The sequence below is a fragment of the Caretta caretta genome, chromosome 1, assembly GCF_965140235.1.
Source record: "Caretta caretta isolate rCarCar2 chromosome 1, rCarCar1.hap1, whole genome shotgun sequence".
NCBI classification, from domain to species: domain Eukaryota; kingdom Metazoa; phylum Chordata; order Testudines; family Cheloniidae; genus Caretta; species Caretta caretta.
Genome location: NC_134206.1, coordinates 260494188 through 260516972, shown reverse-complemented (window position 1 = coordinate 260516972; position 22785 = coordinate 260494188). Strand labels below are relative to the sequence as shown.

General features: G+C 49.1%; 2 protein-coding genes across 8 annotated transcripts in view; both read right to left on the bottom strand.

Annotated features, from left to right (window-relative positions):
* Positions 1–22785, bottom strand: part of MIURF (mitochondrial elongation factor 1 upstream open reading frame) — a 48764-nt gene that overhangs the window by 11381 nt on the left and 14598 nt on the right. The gene's annotated exons all lie outside the window — the stretch shown is intronic.
* Positions 709–22785, bottom strand: part of MGAT3 (beta-1,4-mannosyl-glycoprotein 4-beta-N-acetylglucosaminyltransferase) — a 63208-nt gene continuing 41131 nt past the window's right edge. For 5 of the 7 annotated variants that reach the window (XM_048834444.2, XM_048834420.2, XM_048834447.2 and 2 more), the window contains exon 2: positions 709–7750. In XM_048834444.2, coding sequence (XP_048690401.1) covers positions 6244–7749 — 1506 coding nt within the window. In that variant the 5' untranslated portion in view covers position 7750 and the 3' untranslated portion in view covers positions 709–6243. Of the gene's footprint in view, positions 7751–9815; positions 9949–10460; positions 10540–22785 lie in introns of those variants that run through there. The other 2 variants (XM_075124184.1, XM_048834454.2) reach the window with 2 other exon arrangements.

The window sequence follows — 22785 nt, the reverse complement described above, 5'->3', positions numbered from 1 at the left end:
ACTGGGGGCGGTGTGTCTATGCTACAGGGATGGAGCGGCTGCCATGTGCGTGCTACGATTGCTCCTTATTGGTTGGAATACATCAGCCCTGAGCGTGTCACACTTTGTGTAGCAGTTCCTGCAACTGGATGAGCTAGCAAAGCCCCTCTTTCAGGTACGGGCTGTCCCGAGGTGAACAGGGGTTGGGGACCCATTGCTCTGGGTGAAGGAAATATATCAGACCTACCCTTTTACAGCCATTCCCTCAAAGGGTTGCAAGGCCTGATTAAGGGAGGAGGGGCTTCTAGCCCTATAGACGTTTATGGGGCCTTGGGCTATCACTACATAACGTTCAGTGTTTAAAAGGACACTGCTAGCCAACAATATTATTACAGACGTGACAGAAATCCTGGCTCACAGTTGCCAGAAATCATCCATGGGATTATGCCTACACTGCACTGGACTCCGTTGGGTGAAATATATCCGACTTGCTCAGTGGGGTGCATGAACTCCCTCTGTTGGCTGAGCTAGAGTGGTTGCTCCTTTAAGTCACTGGGTAGAATATTGCGTCTGCATTCAAAGGTTCGGGTGTTAAAGCTCCCAAGCGGTCCACGGTTACTCAGGAATGGCAGAGGTATGCCACAGCCGGAGGCAGCACCCTCTTTGCCTCTTTTCCATGGGTTCCTGACCATGTGGGATGAAATAAAGGCAGCTACAAACACCATCTGGTTCCCCTTCATACTCTGTAAATTTTTTATTATTATTTTTATCATCTCCTTTTAAAGTATCCCTTTAAGGGTGAAATGAAATCCAACCATTTACAGAGAAAATGATTTCAGAATGTACATTTGATTCATCCTTACAAAAATTAATTGTTACTGGTGTTTATAAATTACAGGGTTGTTGGGTTTTTTGGCAAGTCCACGCATTCCTTTGCCAAAAGAGGGCACTCCAGGCAACACCACAAGTCAGTTTCCTGGGTACCATCAGTCCCATGGGAATGCCAGTGCATTGCTCCATGGAGGATACTGCTTGATCATTCCTGCAGGAATGAGAATGGACAGTGGTTTGAATTCTCAGTTTGGCTTTTGGCCTTTAATTCCTCCTTTCTATATCATTGGTTGCAGCTCTGATATTCCCAGTGTATGTGTACTCTCCTCCCTTTTCTTGGCATTTGGGGGTAAAACCCCTCCCATTTTTTTCCAGCCCACATTTATATTCCTCTATTTTCACATTAAGGGTGAGCTCCTCCAACTTCTCAGAGAGACTGAAGGTTGGGGTTTGTTTGTTTTTTTTGAGCTCTGAACACAAAGACTAAGGGATTTGGGGTCCCTTCCCCTTCTGCCCCCTCCTCCCCAGTTTTAGGTCTGTAAATCCAGGATGACCTTTCCCTTGCCCACTGCCTTCCTAACCAGTGTTTACTAACAGGACCAGGAATGCCCAGCTCCAGGCTCCTCACAGTGCAGATCTGCAGCAGCCATGAAAGTTAATGAAGAAAGGGGGTGACAAAGGGACATAAGGTGGGATGGTTCCAGGGTGTGAGAAGAAGCTATGGTCTCAGGAGGATACCTTGCTTGAGGATAACTGGGGAAAATGCTGCTCTGAGCTCCCCCAGCCTTGCCACATTAATGGGATGAATCAGAGCTTCTTCATTTGCCCACGCTCAGCGTATAAATGATATGTTGTGGTGTGTCCCCCAGTTGGAGGCAAACAGGAGTTCTAGGGAATACCTCAGCCCCAGGGACATACTGCAAATATTGGAGGAAAGAGCACTAAGTAGAGAACTGTGATGTTTTCCTTTTCATAATAAACACAGAGCCATAAAAACAATCCCATCCTTTGTCTCTTGTTCCCCTAGGGATATCATACTCAATCTGGCTCTGAGCATCACCAAGGTTTTCCACGAGCTCCACTGATGGGATAGGGAGAAGCACCTTCAAGCTAGTCTGTCCCGTAAGGGGGACCCACCTGCTCCAACACCATGTCCTCATCCTCGCTTATAAATAACCTGGAAATAGCCCGCCTCTCAGGATTTAATGTGGGTAGATGGGAGGAGAGAGCCTTGAAAACTACAAAGGAGCAGGGGACATTAACACAACAGACTGAAACAGACACACAGCAGAGTGTAAGCCCCAGAAATTGCAGAGGCTGCCTTATCCGTGGTTCAAATTAAGAAGGGTAGTGAGGGGTTAAAGGTGAAAAGACACTTAACCATAAGCAAAGCAGCAGCTGTCAAAGAAGAGTTTGTTGGCAAAGGAGGAAGTGAGCTGTACTACTCATTCTCAGTTATGATTGCTGCAACAAATAGCACATAACCCAGCTGTGATCTCTTCCTAGCCCTTCCCTCTTGTCATTAACCATGCCCCAGATATATTCCATTGCATAGACTCCATTGCAACATCTTCAGTGCCAGATCAAGACACGATCAAATTGGTATTGCTCATACCAATGGTTTGTGGGAATGAGGGCTCTGGAGCAATCCTTATCATCACACCCATTTCTCCCTTGCCACAATTTGAGACCCTGCACTTTTGTGTTGTTCCTTGTTCAAGCTTAATCTCTGTCTTCCTCCTACAGGCACCCATCCAGCCATCTGATCAAATTACGTATGTAACCTCTGCATCCCATTCCTTCAGGGCCTGGCTGGGGTGGACTGCTGGTCTGAGAAATCAACCAGCAAGAGCTAGTTCCCCAAAATCCCACCCGGCAGCCTGCAAGGGACGATGGAAGTGGAAGATGATAAATCCACAAGAGGTCAATTTCTCTAAACCCAATCGGGAGAGGATTAGCCACGCAAGGTAAATACCATAAATATAAACTGGTTTGGCTTTAAACTGAACAATTACAAAAATAATTCATATGAAGAGTAAAACTGAACACGTTTCTCCTGAAAGTCCCTCAACACAGAAGCCTGTTTCAAGTTTCATTTCTAACTAACTAGTGAGGAGGGGGACTCTGGAACAGCTTGCCCTCTCGGAGTCCCCAAAGGAGCTCAATTCGTACCCAGTTATAGTGGGATCTGTTCCTCATGCCTGGCGGGCAGGGGAGGGGCTGTTAGAGAAGAGGGAAATGAAAGCAAGAGAGGGAAGAGGGCCAGTGAGGAAGTAAGGGAGGGAAGGGGAACGAGCAGACTATATCTCTGTACTAGATCAGGCCTAGCTACTGCAGCGATGGGTGCATTAGAAATTCACAACAGGAAACTGCAAAACCCCAGACAAGGCAAGCACGCCCTGCAGTGCAATGCAAACCCCAGAGAGCCCAGAGAGTGGAAGAGGGGAGGGGCAAATGGGGAAAAGGTGCTGTGCCAGGGGAGGTGGTACAGTACTGTGGATGTATTGTGGTCGGCTTGGTCCCACATCGCTTCCTATCCAGAAAGATTGCTGGCATTAACCGGATGTCCTCAATCCACCCCAGACTAGTGGCTAGGACTGTGCTGCAAGGAAGGGACTCAAGTTCTAGCTATATGGTGCCTGCCATCAAGGTAGCTGAGCACCTCCCAGCATTATGGAGTTTGCAGACAAAGATATATATATAGCGTGTGTCTCTCTCCCCTCCAGTCAGCAGGGACTGGACTTTGGGTTGTTTTGTTGTTCCTGTGGAAAGGCGGAGTCAAAGCAGAGGGTCTGAGGGAAGGTTCTGGGCTCTCACTATTTCAGCAAGAATGAAAGAAAATGAGCAATGTGTGGGCACCTGCGTACCTCTCCGCAGTATCCTGCACCAGGCCCTTGTACTGATGCATGGTGCTCTCCCTCTGCCTCCACCTGGGCCTGTAGTACTGCCCAGCTGTGCTATGCCCACTGCTGCAAAGGCCTTCTCCTCTAACATATGCCCCTCCTTTTGCAATCACCTTCCAGTTCTTGTAAGTCACGAGAGTTCCTTCACCATAGTCATGAACTCTCTGTGGCCGATGGGCCTGTAGACCTTGCCCTGTGAGGTACCACCCCTCGGCCTGAACCACACCTCCTTCACACCCTAGCTGATGGGTCATGCCTCTGACGCTCAGCCACAGCTTTCTCCCAGGGGCGAGGGTGGAAAGTTCACCTTCTCCTATTCCATGTGCCAGCCTTGAATGATCTCATGGAGCAGACTGTAGTGGGTGATGGTAGCAGTTGGGTATAAAGCAAACTGATGCTTAGCCTCTTTCGAGCAGGTGTCATGGGACTAGAAGTGAGATAGGATTAAACATAGCTCAGATCTGTCAAGAACCAAGGGGTTCCAATCTTGGTGCGTTATGTCATTCTATCTACTTTGGACCCACAGCTGCTTGAAAAAAGGAATTCAGTTAGTTCAAAGTGCTACAGGAATAGATACCAAGGTGATAAGAACCTTAGAAATACTTATAGGATCAGGAGGAAGCCACGACCTGAGAACTGAGCCCTAGGACCTGTCACTTTCCCCCAGACAGATGGAGGAGGGAGCATACAGGGAAAAGAGAGTAGCAGAAATGGGAATCCAGGCAAAAAACCAAGGGTGGTGAGCCCTGATGGTCAGGGTGATTTACACTCCCATTGGCAAAGAAAGCCCCCTCTCTTCAGCACGGCTGGCCTGGCTGGCGGGGGATCATTCCTTATAGGGAACATTCCCTTTTCTCCCCCATGCTTATTCCAAACAAGGGGGTGTGGAATCATGCTTCCATCATTTCTCTCTTTAGCGTACTCTCTCAGCTGGAAGAATAACATAGGTTCCCACTGTACTTCACCCTGCTACATGCTACAGATCGGGCTCCACACACACTACAGAGCTATTTGCTCAAACTAGGAGAGGGGGAAGGTGGCTGTCGCCCCAAAGAACCAAGACAGCCGAGGAAAGAAGCAAGCCCTGTCATTAAAAACCCAGTGCAGGGACAACAGGGATGGAGAGCTTAGCTCGCTGGCTGCGATTGGTTCGGCTCCTAAATCCAGTACTGTCACTTCCCCTCCTCACTGCATGACTCTCCACACAGTCCAGACAAGGAGTCTGGCTCACGCATCCTCCCAGCCACAAGGCGGCAGCGTTCCAGAAGTAATCCCCCAGCTGATTCTCCCTGTCCCTGGGGTGGGTGCTGTGCCTGGATGCAGCCTGTATCCCACGGGCCCCAACACCCAGGCTAGGCTCTAGGGGGTTGCGATTTCCCCTTCCCCTCCCTTTTACTCCAGGGAGAAGAGGATTAACCAGCATTTGTGGAGTATTCTTATACTGGGGAGGGAGGCTCCCTGCCACAGATACTGCCAGCAGCTCCTCCCTAAGGTTGTCCCTATTCTTACCCCCCTATCCAGAGCTGGTTCTGAACAGGCCCATTTATGGAGCACTGGCACGCTGAGCCTACAGCTTCCTGGCCTCCCCCTATACCCAGCAGGCTTGTAGAGGGTTCCCTGAATATCCTTAACCCCTAAGTAGATAGCAGAGCTTCTGAATCCTGCCACGCTCCTACCTCTCTCTCTCACACACACGCACTCTGCCACACACCTGCCAAATCCATGCACATTAACACTCGTGCACTCACTAATCCACACACTTGTGAACACAACACACAATCAACCTAGTGAAGACCCCTGCAGCTTGCTCCCCTGATGAAAGCAGGTTGCCGGGACACAGCCTGAGGCTTTGTGGGCAGAGCTAAGGTGTGGGGTGCAGAGCGACAGTGAGGTGGGGGTAGGGAAGGAGTACAAGCACTTGTGTTGCACCCCTCTTCTCTTAGCTGCAAGCTCCAGGACTGGCAGCACGTCAGACAAAGAGGGGAGCCCATCAGAGACGCATTGACACGAGGTTGGTAGGGAGAGGCTGTATTTTAAAGACTACCGAGGTAAAAAAATAAATGCCTATAGAGATGCTTTTGCACATGTACACACAAACTCATATGAACACACGTGACACACACATGCACATGACCATACATTCGCCCGCCCACTCACATGCTCATTGACAAGTCCAGATGCACATGTGCATGCAACCTGCTCCATGGTGGGAGCAGCTGCTCCCTCCACCCACCCTTACATAGGAAAATCTGCCCCCTGGATAAGATCTCCCCACCCTGCAGGCAAGGTTGAAGGGGTGTGCCACAGCCTTTTTGCCTTCTACAGGGCCAGTTCCCATTTCCTCTTCTTCCCTCTGGCTCTCATTAGCATGACTGGGAATCCCACCCCAAGTCTCACTCCCGGAAGGGCAGAGAATGCAGAGAAACTGCGCACCTTGGCTGGAAACAAAATGAAAAAGGAAAATAAAAGACACACCTCACTTTTCCCCTGCGCTCTAACGCTCCCATTTGCCATGCAAGTCCCACTCCCGTCACCCAGCCCCTCCTGCCCTCCGGTAGGGATTCTCCAGCAGGTAGCGGAACCGCTGGTAGTTCTTTAGCAGGTACTTTGGGGCATACATTTGTTCCTTGGGGTCAGCAGGGGGGTACTCCTGGGTGTTGCCGTCGAACCAGCCACCAGTCCGGATCAGTTCCCGGATGTAGTTGAGGTCCCGCTTGTCCTCATAGTCGCCCCAGCGGGGGAAGTCCCCGTTCTGGGCTGACACCAGTTTGAAGTAGATACCCTCTGGGGTGAAGCACCAGGAGCAGTGCCAGCCAGCAAAATGGAGGGGGCTGCCCAGTGACCACTGCACCAGGATGTGGCCTGTGCTGTTCTCGTACTGCCGGAAGCCGGGCATGGTGTAGTACTCTCTGCGGCGGAGGCGGATCCCGTCCGTGGCATAGACGGCACGCAACATCCCCACTGTGCAGCCAGAAACCACCTCTAGAGTGCCGGGCTGCTTCCAGAAGAAGCCATAGAGGGACTTGCGCATGTGGAAGGCGAAAGGCTCTGTCCAGCCATCGTAGAGCTTGAGGAACAGCACGCCGTCGCGGGCCGGGATCTCATCCGCGTCATCGATGATGAAGACATCATCCAGGCGCAGGTTGCGTAGGCGGGAGGTGCCGTCCCGTGTCAGGAAGGTGCGCAGGTAGTCATCGGCAATCCAGCCGTCCTGGCGCCCGCCGGGAGGGAAATGGTCAAGGAAGACGTAGAGCACCTTGTGGCGGATGTAGTCGAAGGAGCCATTGAGGAGCATCTCACGGAACTTTAGCGGGCGCGGCTCGCCATAAGCCGTGAAGTTCGACTCGCAGACTATGAAGGCATCCACTACATCACCCAGCTCATGGAAACGGGCGTCCAGGAGGTCGAACTCATGGTTGATGTTGATGGCATTGATGACCCGCCGGGGTACCTCACGTGGTGCCAGCCGATCCTTGGTGGGCAGGTTTGAGTACTGGACCACAGTGGGCACCCCACAGCTAGGGCCATGCCAGCCAGCCAGGCACACGCACTCCACCCACTTGCGCCGCTTTGTGCCGCTGGTGCTCAGCGGCTTGCGAGCTGGGTGGCCCGAAGCAGCGCCATCTTCTCTTTCGTCCGTTCGGCCCGCTGGTGGCTTCTCCAACATCCTGGTGCCTGGCTTGAAGCAGACGCCGCCAGCTTTGGTATGGACAAAATATTCTGACGTGTCTTCCTGCAGTACAAACTCCGCTTTGTGCAGCTCCTCGCTGGCCCTGCTGGGTGGTAGGGGCTGAAGCAGGGGTGAATGGGAGTACAGCGGCGTACGGAGAAACTCCGGCCCTCCTGGCTCAGGGCTGACCTGCGGAGTGACAGGCGCATTGTTCCAGAAGAAGCTGTAGACAAGGTTGGGGCTGAGCGAAGCCAGCTCCCGGGGAAAAGTGACGTAAGAGAGGGCCTTGAGGAAGTGCAGGAAGGAGATGAGGCAGAGACCAGCCATGCACAGAGTCAGAAAGAGCTTGTGGCGTCTCATCTTCATCCTGAGGAAAAGCCAAAGAGAAAAGTAACATTCAGTTATTAGTTGGCTGCAAAAGGTTCCTGGACCACTGAGGAAAAGAATGTTGTGTGAAGCCTAGGATATAACCAGAGCGAGGTCCAAACTCAGATAGAATAGGCTCCAGTTGGAATCTTTCCCTCAAATCTAATCCAAACCAATTCCCTCCCTCCCATTCTCACCAGGCCTGCCACCTTTGCTGAGTTCCCTCTTGGAGTTCAGAAAATCTGACCTCTCCAGGCCTGGGCACTGTCTTTAGACCTGATATATTCTAGAACATGCCATTAGTGTCCAGGTAAGGGGATGGGAAGCATAGAATTCTGGGCACCTCTGATCCAATGAAGTCTCCAAGCTCAGCAGATTTAATTAGAGCAGATGGCAAGGTGGGGACAAAATACAGAGAGCTCACTCATATGGTATATCACCAAAAGGTTAGGGGACTGCTGGAAGGGGGAGCTAGAGAGTGGTTGGGATGAGGGGCAAGGAGAATAGAAGGTAGAGGCTGAAAAGAAGACGTGATTGGAGTGGAGTGTATGGGAGAAGGGGCCATAAAAACGTTTAGCTAATAATCTCAATTTCTGGGGTATGGGAGATACCTGAATCCCCAAAACCATTTGGAGGATCATCCACAACATATGTCCTAAAGAAATCCTCTCACTCCCAGGAAAAGCTACTCAATGCTGAGCAGGGAGAGTCTCAAAAATTATTCTGGCCTCACCTTTTCTCTCCAGTCCATCTAAAGTCCATTGGGCTACTGGACTGTTACTCAACTGCTTTGCCTTCCATCCCCTACGTGTTAGGGGCTGAACATGTTGCCTCTGGACCAAGGTGTCATAAATATAAAGGGAAGGCTAACCACCTTTAAATCCCTCCTGGCCAGAGGAAAAACCCTTTCACCTGTAAAGGGTTAAGAAGCTAAGATAACCTCGCTGGCACCTGACCAAAATGACCAATGAGGAGACAAGATACTTTCAAAGCTGGAGGGGGGCGGAAAAACAAAGGGTCCTCTCTGAGTGTGTGATGCTTTTGCTGGGACCAGAGCAGGAATGCAGGTCAGAACTCCTGTAAAGAGTTAGTAAGCAATCTGGTTAGATATGCGTTAGATTCTGTTTTGTTTAAATGGCTGATAAAATAAGTTGTGCTGAATGGAATGTATATTCCTGTTTTTGTGTCTTTTTGTAACTTAAGGTTTTGCCTAGAGGGATTCTCTATGTTTTGAATCTGACTACTCTGTAAGGTATGTCCCTTCCTGATTTTACAGAGGTTTTTCTTTTACTTTTTCTTTAATTAAAATTCTCTTTTAAGAACCTGATTGCTTTTTCATTGTTCTTAAGATCCAAGGGTTTGGGTCTGCGTTCACCTATGCAAATTGGTGAGGATTTTTATCAAGCCTTCCCCAGGAAAGGGGGTGTAGTGCTTGGGGGGATATTTTTTGGGGGGAGACGTTTCCAAGTGGGCACTTCCCCTGTTTTTTTTGTTAGACACTTTGGTGGTGGCAGCATAAGGTCCAGGGAGAAAAGGTAAAACAGTTTGTACCTTGGGGAAGTTTTAACCTAAGTTGGTAAAAATAAGCTTAGGGGGTCTTTCATGCAGGTCCCAATATCTGTACCCTAGAGTTCAGAGTGGGGAAGGAAGCTTGACACAAGGCAATGTAAAAATAAAAACAGCTATCACAGCTAGAACCATCGTGTCAAGGTGATGGGTCCAAGAGACTAAAAGACAGACCACAAAGGAACCTTGAAGTGCTCACTCCCTCTCTCCAGGCAATAGAAAATATGTTGTCCATCCCATTTATCCAGCTGCTAGTCTCCCCGTCTAAGAGTGGGACAGGAGAGCTGTTGTCAGATGGGAAAGTAGTAAGGAGCAAAATCCAGACAAAAGATATGAGCTCCCACCTCTCCTCCATCCCTACCCCACCATTCCACACAGGAAAAGGCATTCACTCTTGCGAGGGCCTGGTCTACAGTGTGTGGGGGGGAAATCGATCTAAGTTATGCAACTTCAGCTACGTGAATAATGTAGCTGAAGTTGATGTACTTAGATCTACTTACCGTGGTGTCTTCACTGTGGTAAGTTGATAGCTGATGCTTCCCCATCCACTCCAGCTGTGCCTCTCGCCCTGGTGGAGTACCAGAGTCGACGAGAGAGCGCTCAGCAGTCGATTTATCGTGCCTAGTCTAGACTAGACGTGATAAATCGAACTGCGCTGGATCGATTACTGCCCGTGGATCCAGCCGGTAACGTAGACATGTCCTATCCCCAAGGGTCAGCAGGTTTTGGGGGGGCTGGGAACATGGGCCAGGAGCAGACCACCTGCCATCATGATAAAGGGACTGGACCCCTCGTTACAGCATGAAATTCTATGCAAAAGCACATTCCCCACTAGATGAACACCAGGGTGGGACTGGGGGTGGAGGAGGGATCGCCTCTACCTCTGAAACTCAGGCTCTAAGGAAAACAAAACCAAACCATCTACAAAAACTTCAACTCACACAAAGGTGAACAGACAAGCTGGAGCATTACTGTAAACCGCCACAAGCACATCATCTTGCTGCTCCACGGTTTACACTGGCTCCTCCTTGGAATACTGAGTGCAATTAAATCTCTGTGTCTAAGCAGTGAAAGCCCTACCTGAGACCACCATGTGAGAGAGCACCTCTTCCCCTGCCACAGCTACATGAACCAGTGAGACTCACCCAATCGTGCAGAAGACTGCCCTAGACTATGGAAGGCACTTCTGCTAGAGGCAAGAAGGAGCACTGATCTTACTGCAGTCAGGGTCAAATGCAAAGTCCAGAGTTCCACTACTACGGCAACGAGGAACACAAAATACATAGACTGAAGCTGAGGCGGAAGGAAGGAAGGAGAGGAGGGCGTGCACCTAGGTTGGAATAAAAGTTTTAGGTGGCTATTTCATTGACTGTGTTATCTTATATGTCAGTATTTAAATGGATCTGGACCCTTTATGGTCCCTCAGAGCAGACAGCTGTCTTATTCCGTATATTTAGGTGGATTCCCCCCAGCCCCTACCCCTCAGAGCCTATATCAAGCAAGCCCTATGGGGTTTTCAGGAGCCCCCCAAGACTTCAAATCCCCCATTCCTAACAGTACATCTTCAGTCTCCAAGAATGATCCTGGGATACTCCTTGAGTATTCACACCTCAAACAGTTGTGACTGGCACCATGTTCGCTACCATTCTCAGAACTCACAGAGCAGTTCAGAATTTTCATCCATCTGTCCCACATGTGCTGGGCAAGGAAGTTAAAGAGCCTGGTGTATTTATTAAGGGCCTCACAAGGCTGTGAAGCAGATATGAGCAGACGCTGTATCACTGCATAGTAAAACCATGCGAAGACAAAAAGAAGTGCAGTTATTTTGCCTCACAGGACAAAGAGTATCTGCATCAAGATGCCAGCTTACTAAGGTTCTAGGGGTTGTCAGGGAAAGAAGAAGGGCGCTGATCCAGTTTGTTAATGTTTGTGAAGCATTCAGTTGATCATTAACTTCAAAGATCTTTGAGGCGGAATGATTTACGGCCATGCACAAATATCATTACAGACACAGGAAGCCTGAGCGGAGGGAGGGTGTGCAGGATTAAGAACACTTCAGAAGACAGAAGTGTTAAGACAGAAATCATCATATCATATTGCCCTTATAGAAATCCCTGATATGCCCAAATCTTGAATACTGCGTGCACATGTGGTCGCCACATCTCAAAAAAAAAAAAAATATTGGAATTGGGAAAGGTTCAGAAAAGGGCAACAAAAATTATTAGGGGTATGGAACGGCTTCCGTATGAGGAGAGATTAATAAGACTGGGACTTTTCAGCTTGGAAAAGAGATGACTAAGGGGGTATATGACAGAGGTCTATAAAATCATGACTGGTGTGGGGAAAGTAAGTAAGGAAGTGTTATTTACTCCTTCTCATAACACAAGAGCTAAGGGTCACCAAATGAAAGTAATAGGCAGCAGGTTTAAAACAAACAAAAGGAAGTATTTTTTCACACAACGCACAGTCAACCTGTGGAATTCCTTGCCAGAGGATTTTGTGAAGGCCAAGACTGTAACAGAGTTAAAAAAAGAAGTAGATAAATTCATGGAGGATAGGTCCATCAATGACTATTAGCCAGGATGGGCAGGGATGGTGTCCCTAGCTTCTGTTTACTAGAAGCTGGAAATGGGTGACAAGGAATGGATCACTTGATGATTACCTGTGCTGTTCATTTTCTCTGGGGCACCTGGCATTGGCCACTGTCAGAAGACAGGATATTGGGCTAGATGGACCTTTGGTCTGACCCAGTATGGCTGTTCTTACGTTCTTAAGAGTTCCAAAATCTGACACAATTGTCCTGATTCTGCTCTTGCTTGCACTGGTTTGCCACCAGTAGAATTCCATTGGGCCAAATCCTCAGCTGGTGTAAATCAGCCTAGCTCATGGAGTTTGACCCCATTAGCACCAGTGAAATTCCTCCTGCTGTATTGTCAATGCTTGTGATTTTATTGCGATTCTCCAATATTTGGTGTATTTCTTAGAGCTTCAGCTCATGGAGCCCTGGAACCCACAAGAATCTCATTTTTTTAAAAAAAATAAAAGTTAAGTTTTTAGACCTCAGGTTTTTGTTTTGTTTTGTTTTTTTGGGAGGAGGGAGGGAAGAGAGGAAACTGGCAAACCGGAACCCTAGAAGCTCAAAACCAGAAGAAATCCCCCCACTCCCAAATTATTATTTTTAATACCTCATGATTTTCTAGGCCTGACATGATTTATACAGCTCCTGGCTGACATTGGTGCAAGAAGAGAATCAGGCTGACAGTATCCCACATGAGGGGTTAATTACGCAAGGCTTGAAAAATGTACCCAACATCCACTAGCCCAGTGGTTTTCAACCTTTTTTCATTTCCTGACCCCTAAAAAATTTCCAAGAGTGGTGTGGACCCCTTTGGAAATCTTAGGCATAGTCTGCAGGCCCCCAGGGGTCCATGGACCACAGGTTGAAAACCACTGACCTGGCCCAAGGACTTAGCCTGCTCCTCAGGCTCAAATGCACTGATTTCCCAAGCCACAGACCCGCCTGTCCAATCTCCTATTGGCCAGGCAACTCCCACTGCCTGGGCCCAAAGAGCCCATTCTCCTGCTGGATGAACTGTGTGTCACCAATTAATGGTAACCCCCCACCCCCACACACAAATAAATCAATGCTGCACCAATAGGTCAGTGCTGGGAATCCCCAGCCCTCTGCTCAAAAAATCCATGTATACTTGCCTCATGCACAGAGCTCTCTGCTGAGGTGGGGGCAGGTTGCCAGAAATGGAGGAGCGGATTAAGGAGCAGGGCGGCCCCAGCCTGCCTGAATACCTGTGCATGCCAACTCAGTAGGGGGCCCCTGCTCACACCAGCACACCAAGCAAAAGGCACTGTATGGGTGTGTGGATGGGTGGGGCACACTTCTGACCTCTGCTGAAGGGGTGCTGCTAGTAGTAGGCCCTGTCCCCACACAGAGCCCTCTGCTGGGGTGGTGGAGATCTCCAGGGCCTAGGGTTGCCAGGCGTCTGGTTTTCAACTGGAACAACCAGTTGAAAAGGGACTCTGGTGGCTCCAGTCAGCACCACCGACTGGGTCGTTAAAAGTCCGGTCGGTGGCGCAGCAGGGCTAAGGCAGGCGCCCTGCCTGCCCTTGCTTTGTGCAGCTCCCAGAAGTGGCAACATGTCCCTGCAGCCCCTAGGCGCAGGGGCCAGGGAGGCTCCGTGCACCGGCCCCTCCCCAAGCATCGGCTCCACAGCTCCCATTGGCCGGGAACCGCAAGGATGGCACCTGCAGGCAAGGGCAGCATGCTGGTCACCCCTGCATCTAGGGGGCCACAGGGACATTCTGGCTGCTTCATTCTGGCCCCTGCACCCCAACCTCCTGCCCCAGCCCTGAGCCCCCTCCCTGAACCCGCACCCCAACCCCCCTCCCACACCTCAACCCCCTGCCCCAGCCCTGAGCCCTGTCCCATACCCAAACTCCATCCCAGAGCCCGCACCCCTCACACCCTCCTGCACTCTGAACCCCTCGGCTCCAGCCCGGAGCTCCCACCTGCATCCCAAACCCCTCATTCCCGGCCCCACCCTAGAGCCCACACCCCCAGGTGGAGCCCTTGCCCCGGCCTGGTGAAAGTGAGTGAGGGTGGGGGGACAGTGAATGATTGGGGGGGTGGAGGGGATGGAGTGACCGAGAGGCGGGGCTTCAGAGAAGGGGTGGGGCAGGGGCAGGGCCTCAGGGAAGGGGCGGGACAGAAGCAGGGCAAGGGTGTTCAGTTTTGTGCAATTAGAAAGTTGACAACCCTACCAGGGCCCCCTGCTCTAGAGAGTGGCACCCCCATCAGGCCACCCTATGGCCAACAGTACCAGCGTCCCATTCTCTCTCTCCTCCCATCAGTGGAAGCACTGGAGTGGTCTTATAGGAAGCCATTCTGCTTTGCTTACATTTGGAAGGTTTCCTTTAGGCTAGATGTTTTTAAAATGAAAACATAGGTACTATAGCAGTGGATGGGACATAGCCAAGAAACATACCTACTTGTCCTGGATGAGTAGATTTTTCAAGCCCTGTAATTATGGAGTGACAGGGTGATAGGCTTATGCACAGAATGAGGAGGGTTATTCAGAGCCTTTCATCTATACGACACCAGTTAAACTCTGGCTCTAGGTCTGGGAAAAAAGTGAGCCTTTGGCTTCTAAGTTACTGGCTCCAGTCTAGCCCCAGGTCAGTAGAACCTACAGTTAGGAAGGAACTTGCCCTACAGGTAGATCAAACTACATAATAATACAGTACAAGGTCTCTGTGGAAGCACAAGACTACACCTCCTCCTGCTCAATATCAAAGGCAGAATACTGAATTAGATGGACCTTTGGCATAATCCCTGTGGCAATTCCTATGTTCTTATCCAGCTGCTGTTGGTTGGTCTGTGTGATGCTTGTTATGAATTTCATTCCAGTTCCTACTGGGTAAGTACTCCCACCACAGCTGGCCTGCCTGGTGGTAGGCTCAGTAAACAGACCAAGGTTTGAATAGCTCATGGAAACTAGCTGACCTTCCCGGATATAGGCTTTCAGAAATTAAAGTGTATTTTGCTCCCTAAAATTGCATACTTGAATTTCCTCTCCAGCTCTCCTACGTCCGCAAGTCTCAGCCAATGTACTCCAATTTTGACCTGTAACACTCACTGCTATTCCAGTCCTGAGACCCCCCCATAGCTCTGCCAGGGCACACAGCCACTGTCAGCAGCTTTGTTAGCCCAATCTTAACCTGCAGTACCCTCTTCTCTTCCAGCCCTGACATTTCCTGCAAGACAATTTTTCCTGCTCATCTTTGCCTTTTGTTGGGACCCTGGTGCTGAGAACTGTCAAACTCATTTCCCGAAACATCTCTAAAGGAGGCAAATTGAGAAGTGCAGATATGCCAGTATGAAAACCCCTCCCCCAAATCAACTCCATCCTCACATACCAGGGATTCCTCTGACTGGGAGTGGAGAAGCCTCTTTGCCCTTGGTGGGCTGAGACCAAAAATGTCTGTGCTCTTTTCCTTTCCCTTTCCTCAGGTCAGCTTTGAAATGTGAGATACACCTCGGAATTGCAGCTAAGGCCACAGGTCATAAGGTGAGGAGGACATTTCTCCCCACCCTTCCTATTCAAAACACCTTGTGCATGGTAGAAATTTGAAAGGGAAATACCTAATAATCTACTAGGGACAGGTTCTCAGGTTCCTGCACAGAACACCAGCTAGCTGCTCCTCACAAAGCAATGATCAGTTACCAGGGACACTGGAACACAGAGCCTCCTCTCCCCTGACAATTTTTTGGGAGTGAACTTGACTCGGTAGGGACTGGCAACGGCACCCAGCAAACAAAGAACACAGCTGGTTAAACCAGGTAGAAAGGTTACATTTGTTCTGAAAGTTAGGTGGGGAGAGAGGTCTGAGTAACTACTTGAGACATCACAGCAGCATCTCCCAGCCCATCCTCCAATCCCCAGCAGCAGAACAAGGGGTTTGTTTTCTTTTAAGAGGGGGCCTCAAGGATGTTTCCATGCCTGAGGTCCCAGGGATAAGCCTGGACCTATAGCCAGCCTCCTCTGCAGTAACGAACAGCTGGGAGTGTGGTGCACCCGCAACATCCCCAGTTGCTTGCTACATTTTACTGTGCCCTGGGAAATATCAAATGATCAGTTGATTTATGTCATCCTGGAATCACATCCTGGATCACAAGGAAGAAAAATGCACAAAGTTTATGGGCTGGCAATTCACCAGATTTTGCTCTGAAGGTCACTGGGAAGAGGAGGCAGAGCATGCAGCCAGGTGTATGATACCCCTAATCTTGGCACCAACAGCCCTAGTGCACATCCACTCACCCACATGTCCCCCAGACACTTAAACAGCAGCTCACAAACTGGAACAAGTTCAGAGACTTTGCCCAGAATCTATTCCATGGAGCACAGAAATCCAATTCAGCATTTTCTTCCCTGTCCTGGGCAGGCTAAATGTTGAGTCCATACCAGGTGGACACAAATCTAGAACAGGTTCTCCTCATCTCAGGCACTGCACCCAGAGTCCATTCAGGGGACAAAGAGAGAATAATGGCATTTGCACACACAGGGTCTCAAAGCACTTTCAAACCCTGAATAAACTGTGCCCCAGAAAACATCTTTTTAAGTAGGCAAGGAATATAAAAGGGATCTCTTCAGAGCAACTGAAAGGAAGCCATCACTAGGGTGGACAACTACAGTTTGATAGGCCATGGCAGCACTACACGCTATTTTAGAACAGGAAGTGAAGAATACACTATCAAATTGAAATTGCAGGGGAAAAAATGTAAGGAAACGGAATGTAATTGTCCCAGTACAAACTTATTCAGGACACTATATTCAACACTCTTGCTCTTATGAAAAATGCCATGATATCTTTAATGACTATGTGTGGCTAGGACCCTAGCAGGGACATTCTGGGGGGGATCATAGTACAAGGCTGCACACAGATTCTGATCAGGTTCCCCTTCATTCAGGGACTGAATTGAAAGTCCATCTATGACTCTCCTGGCTGGTGACAATAAGCAAAGAGCAACTGTTTTCCACTGCTAATGGAAACTATCAAAGCCTCCTTCAAGGCAACAAACCTCATGTCATTCATCCTCCCTGTAACTTTGGCACCTCTGACCTCAAAGTGCCACTGACTCACTACCAACATGAGACACCTGGAGCAGACAGTGCAGCATTCAACTATCTGATTTTCCCTAGTTACAATGAACACCATCACCAGGATGTCACAAGAAATCAGCACCTGGGTGAAAAATAACTGTCTTACATTGGTCATAGGCAAGCCTGAGGTGATGCTGTCTGGAAGGGGAGAAACTCTTCGAAGATGCTGTCCTCCCCGTCCACTGAAGGCAGCTGCCTTCCGTTTGTCAAACTAGTGAGAGCATGGGGTTCTGTTCATCACCAAGCCTAGACAACCAAGTAGTCGCAGTGGTGACAAAATGCCTTCTTCCACCTGCATCTTACTAGGAAACTCCACTCCTCCCTCCTGGACGAGGATCTGACCACAGCAACATGTGTTGATCTCCTCCAGACTAGATTACTGTATCTTACTGTATATCGGGACTAAGATGGATGCAATGCAGAGACTCCATCTTGTATACAATATGTCTGCCAGCCTTCCTCAATGGATGAGCTTCTGTGAGCACATCACCTCTGTATTCCAGCCGCTCCACCGTCTCCCAGTTGATTTCTATTGTCTTTTTAAAAAAGTCTTGGCCGTGATCTTCAAAGTCATGATGGGTCAGGAGTCAGCTACTTTAGCAACCACCTCCCCATCCAGGATCCAGCAAGATAGTTGTATTACTCTGGGACAATGCAGCTCCCAACACCCAGTACAAAACACTGGAGATAAAGCAGTCTTGGTAGAACTGGAGGTTGAGGGGCTGTGGAATGATCTTCTAGAGGTCATCAGTCTAACCCTGAGTGTGACCAACTTCAGCGTTCATTACAAGTCCCTTCTCTTTGATAACTACACGTAATCTTATAACTAGGTTAAAACTAATAATAGTGATATTAGTATTATGTAATTCTCCAAGCAGATTGTCTTTTAAACCAGGGCTGTAGAAGAGCAGAAAACTCAATACAAATCCACTGGGGACCTTGCTATGCAGATTTAATTTACCTGGGAAGCATTTAGACACCACAGTGATACATTGATGGGTGCTATGGAAAACCTTAAAATGGATTTTAAAGCCCCACTGGAATCAAATAAGGTTCTTCTCTTTATTTGTCATGTACTAAGATAAGGAAAGGCCCCTTTCTGTGTTTGAAAGTGGCACAAAGCAAGTTGGTCATAACTATTTCTCAGTTTTCATGCTCCCTTATTGCCAATATGAGACCTTCCCAACCTCTCAGACAAATCCCCCATCCACAGTAGCTTTCCCCTTACAGATAGTGGAAGTGTGGATTAGACATAAAGTCTGGGTCTTAATTGGCAGAGAGAAACGTATAAGACATAGGTGTAAGCAGATCCACTGTGCTCCTGTATAACTCCTCACCTCTCCCCAAACAAACCTTAGTTTTCTTGCTTGGTTCTCTCTGATCATCCAAGAGCAAGAAGCCAGTACTCTAATTCCATCTTCCCACAGTCTTTCCCATTCCCACCTTCTGCCTCTCCCTCTACCAACACCTGAAGTCCTAGAAAAAAAAGAGTCTGAATGACCATCTAGAATGGGCTCCCCCAACCCAAGTCAGTGTCTGCTCATGACATCCGGTTCCCATGAGGATGGTTATTATGCCACAGAAGAGGCTGACATCACGTACAGAAAAAAGCAAGCAAACTCAAAGACACCTGGTCCCAGTTTCCAATGAAAAATTATTATTATAGTTACTTATTATGTGTCTTCCGTACTGGTTAAAGTAGATCACCAAAGGAGGAGAAGCTTGCCACTTTGTTTTTATTTTGGGACAAATGCTGGCAGGACGTAGTGAAGTTCCACTGTATCCTGCTGGGTGATGAGAGAAGGCACAGAAGAGAATGGGGACAACTGAATAAAGGTAGCTGAAAGGAGTCCACAGCCCCAAAAAGGCCCCAAAGCTGCCCAAAGTGTGCGTGCATGTAGGTGTGCTGCATAGGGAAACAACTGATGTGATCCTAACCACCCTCAAGGGGTTGCAGAGGGAATGGGCAGGCCCATTTTCTTTCCCCTGGATTCTGGCTAGGAAAGTGAGGCGGCATCTCCTTTCCTCCCCTCCAGGGGAGGGAGGGCTGAAGGTGGCAGACTTTCCCTCCTCCCCACCCCATCTGCAGAGAACAAGGAACCAGCAAGGAGAAGGATCATCCTGTGGACCAGGAGTGAAGCAGATAGGTGACTCCCATCTTGATTGACACCCCGACCATTGTGCGCTGGTGCTGCTCCACGGGCTCAGAGTCCCAAGTCATAAACCCAGACACCAGCTGCTCCTGGTGCTCTCACTTCAGATTCTCTCGCCGGATGAGTCCTCATTTCCAGGGGTGTTGGAACAATTTGTACAGTGGGGGGGTGCTGAGAGCCACTGAACCAAACTGTAAACCCTGGATATGATGGAAACCTCAAGAGCCAGGGGGTGCGACAGCACCCCTAGTTCCAGCCCCTATGCTCATTTCCCCAGCCAGTAAAGAGGCAGGAGGAGGGGGAGCTCACTGACTTCCCAAGACCTGTCCTTCTGCTGTTAGCAGAGGAAGGAGAGCAGCACTTCTACACACTCCCGCTGACTTTAACGCCAGTATTCTGGGACTATACACAGTATACTAGGCAGTGTTCAAACACCTCTCTGAAGACCTTACAGTCTGACATGATAAGCCACATACAAAGGGTGCAGAAGCGGGGCAAGATATACAGGGAGAAGAGATACCTTGTGTCTTTAAAACAAAGACATTGTGTTCAGAAGTGGCTGCTGATTTAGGGTGCTTCCATTTTGGGATGTCCAACTTGAGATACTGTGAAGGTATCAAGGATGCCATTCCTCTGGGGTCAGAGGCTTGCAGCTGGCTGATTAGCCACACCCACTGCACCTAAGAGAGAACTGGAACTTAATTAGCTGACCCTTATAAAAGAGGGCAGTAGAAAGGGGTGGGGGTATTGCAACCTCCTCCAGAAAGCTGAGGTGCCAGGGGCCATGCTCATGGACCACTACTAGGACTAGAGCTACTGCAGAGAAGGATTGCTCCAGAAACCAAACAGACAGGAGGGAGACTGTGTGAAGTCCTTGATTGCTGAGGCTCTGAGGAAAGAGCCAGGAAATTTTGGTTACTGATGTGAGGAACAGACTTGGGGAAGGGACTACTTGGCCTGCACAGATTGAGAGAAGAGCCTGCAAGATTTTGATCTTCTTATTACGAAGCCTTAAAATAAAACAACTAATCCTGCTGGAAACCACTTCCCTTCCTTCCTTGAAAAAGCTCAGGCAGAACTAACCTAAGGAGTCAGCTGACTCAGCAAGAACAAAACCTGGGTTTTGACAGTTCCCAATTCTTTTACAGCTACCTAGGGCCTGATTTTCAGAGATGCTGAGCACCCACAACTCCAGTTGAGGTCCATGTGAGCTACAGGTGCTCTGAAAAATCAGCACAAGGGATCACAAGTTGGACACACACTAACTGAGGTACTCAAAATCAGGGGCCATTTTTGAAGATCGTGGGCTAAATAAACATCACCAATTTTCAAATGGCCCTAATGTTAGCTAGCGAACTTCTTGTGGGCATCCTGGAGGAAGTGGGTCTCAAGGTGGGATGTGGAAGAGAAAAGGGCAGTGGCTTTACAGGGCCGTTCAGGGATGGCGTTCCAGGCAAAAGATGCTGCATGGAAGAAGGCAAAACACTGATTCTGAGCGAAGCAGAGAAATGGACAGTTGAGAGTGGTATAGCAGGCAGAGCAAAGGGGTTGTTGGATGACTCAGTGAGAAACAGGGATGGATATGTCGTAAAGACTCTCAATGCCATAGAGAGTCCAAAAGGTACTGGTAATCATTTGGATCTACTGTAAATCTCCGGTACTTCCAGTGGCCTAGGTGGATGGCTATTTGGAAGTCTTCATCCTGTAAGAATCAAGAGGCCACAAACTAGTCCTGAGCCTGAAGCAATGGAATAATGGAGGCAAGAGTTCCCATCCTGACTCAAAGCACCTCTATGTATTTGTTCAGCCTCCTCTGGCCTAGGCTAGGACAAAGGCTCCTTGTCTCCTTCAGGATAAGGACATATCAAGAGCAGAAACCTCTTGATTTGCTCTCTTGAGGAATCTCTTCCATCGCTCCTACTTGGAGCAAGAAGGCCATTTTGTTCTATAATGGCTCTTGTGAGAAGGATCCTTGAAGAGGGACAGGGAAGTGGGGAGGGTAAGGAAAGGAATAGGATAGCGTAACCATGGGTGGTGATGTCTGGTATGTTCACGGCATACACATCGGGAAGTTAGATAAAAACATAAATACTTTTGCTGGAAAGTTGTAGCGTAACACTACTTTATTACTTAGAATTCGGAATAACATACAAGAACCCCAAAACCAGAGAGACACAAGGCAGGATGCTCCCTAAAGTAGAGAGGCACAACTTACCCCACCTTACTCTTGGCTGACTCTCTGCACACCCACTCTGATTGCACGTTTCCCTATAAAGCCTCATAGCCTGCGAGCAGGACCAGGAAAATCTTTACGATTTAAAGTGACAGCTTGAAATTTGTACACAGTTTTCAACATACCAGTGTCTAGCACCCATTTGTCATTGTAATCTCTGACCATGCCCAGTGGGAGGGGCAAGGTGATTCCCAAAGATAAGCTCTGAGATGGTTTTAGCGTGGCTCTCAACACCGCCATTAAATCTGCTGCCTCTGAGAGGAAGCCTGGGGAGGGATGGAGGAGGAGGGTGACATGTACCTCCTGGTATAACAGGGCTACTTTCTGGATGGCTATTCCAGTTGACAACTGTGGGAATAAGATGGTTGTCTTTGTCTTTGCAGGGACTGGTACCAGACGTGCTTGTGGTACGGCACCGGAGTGTAGATCTTTAAAGAGCCTAGCCTTGAATCCTGGAGGGAACAGAACACCTTGTCCATTCAGCTGCTGAAGAGCTTTGTCCTCAAAGGGTAGGTCCTCCATTGTTACCTGGACTTCTATTAGAATCCCAGATGCCTGTAATCAGGAGGACCAGTGCATTGTGACTGCCATAGTCATGGATCGAGTGGTGATATCAGACTTGTTCATTGCTACCTGTAGCCCTGTTTTCACTTTCATCTCCCCCCTCCTGCCCCAGATCCTATCTCTTAGGTCCTTCCTGCAGTCCTGGAGGAACCTTATAGGAAGGGGTCACCCTCTCTTACATCAGAAAACTGTGTTCCTCAAACAGGTCCTGCTTCTATGGTGCAGAATTGGACGGAGGCTGGTGAGTAAGACTTTGGCCCAAAAAGGTCCAGTGTTTTGGGGTTATCATCTTTTGGAGTCCCCTTAGTAGCCCTGGTCTTATCCTGGACTGCAGATACCACAAGTGACCGCAGTGTCGGGTGCACATAAAAATTAGAAGCCCTTGGGAGGGACCTGATAGCACTGTTCTACTCGCTTTGAAGCAGTCAGGAACGAGGCTGGGTTGTGCCATGGTCCAATATGCCTCACTGATCAGTAGGGCAATTCTTGTTAGCAGTGAGGATGTTGAGACGCTTGTGCATATTTTTCTTGGCTCACTGCTGTCTCCCAGTCCAAGGTTTCAGCTATTCTTGAAAGCAGGTCTTGGGAGGCTCTGAAGTCACCGATGGCCAGTGTTGGGATCAAGACAATGGCCTCATCCAGAGAGGAGGAGACGCCTGTAGGTGGGGAGGAGAATTTCCAGAGTCGCCTCCGCTCCCTCACAAGGGGGCTCATCTGATTCTGGTGTGGGGGGCTACTAGGCATTGATTCCAATGGTGATATAAACCACCTTCCTTTCCCTGGCACCTGCCATGGGCTCCACTCTGAGATCCGTAGGAAGGTGGGCCCAGTAGGTCCAGTAAGT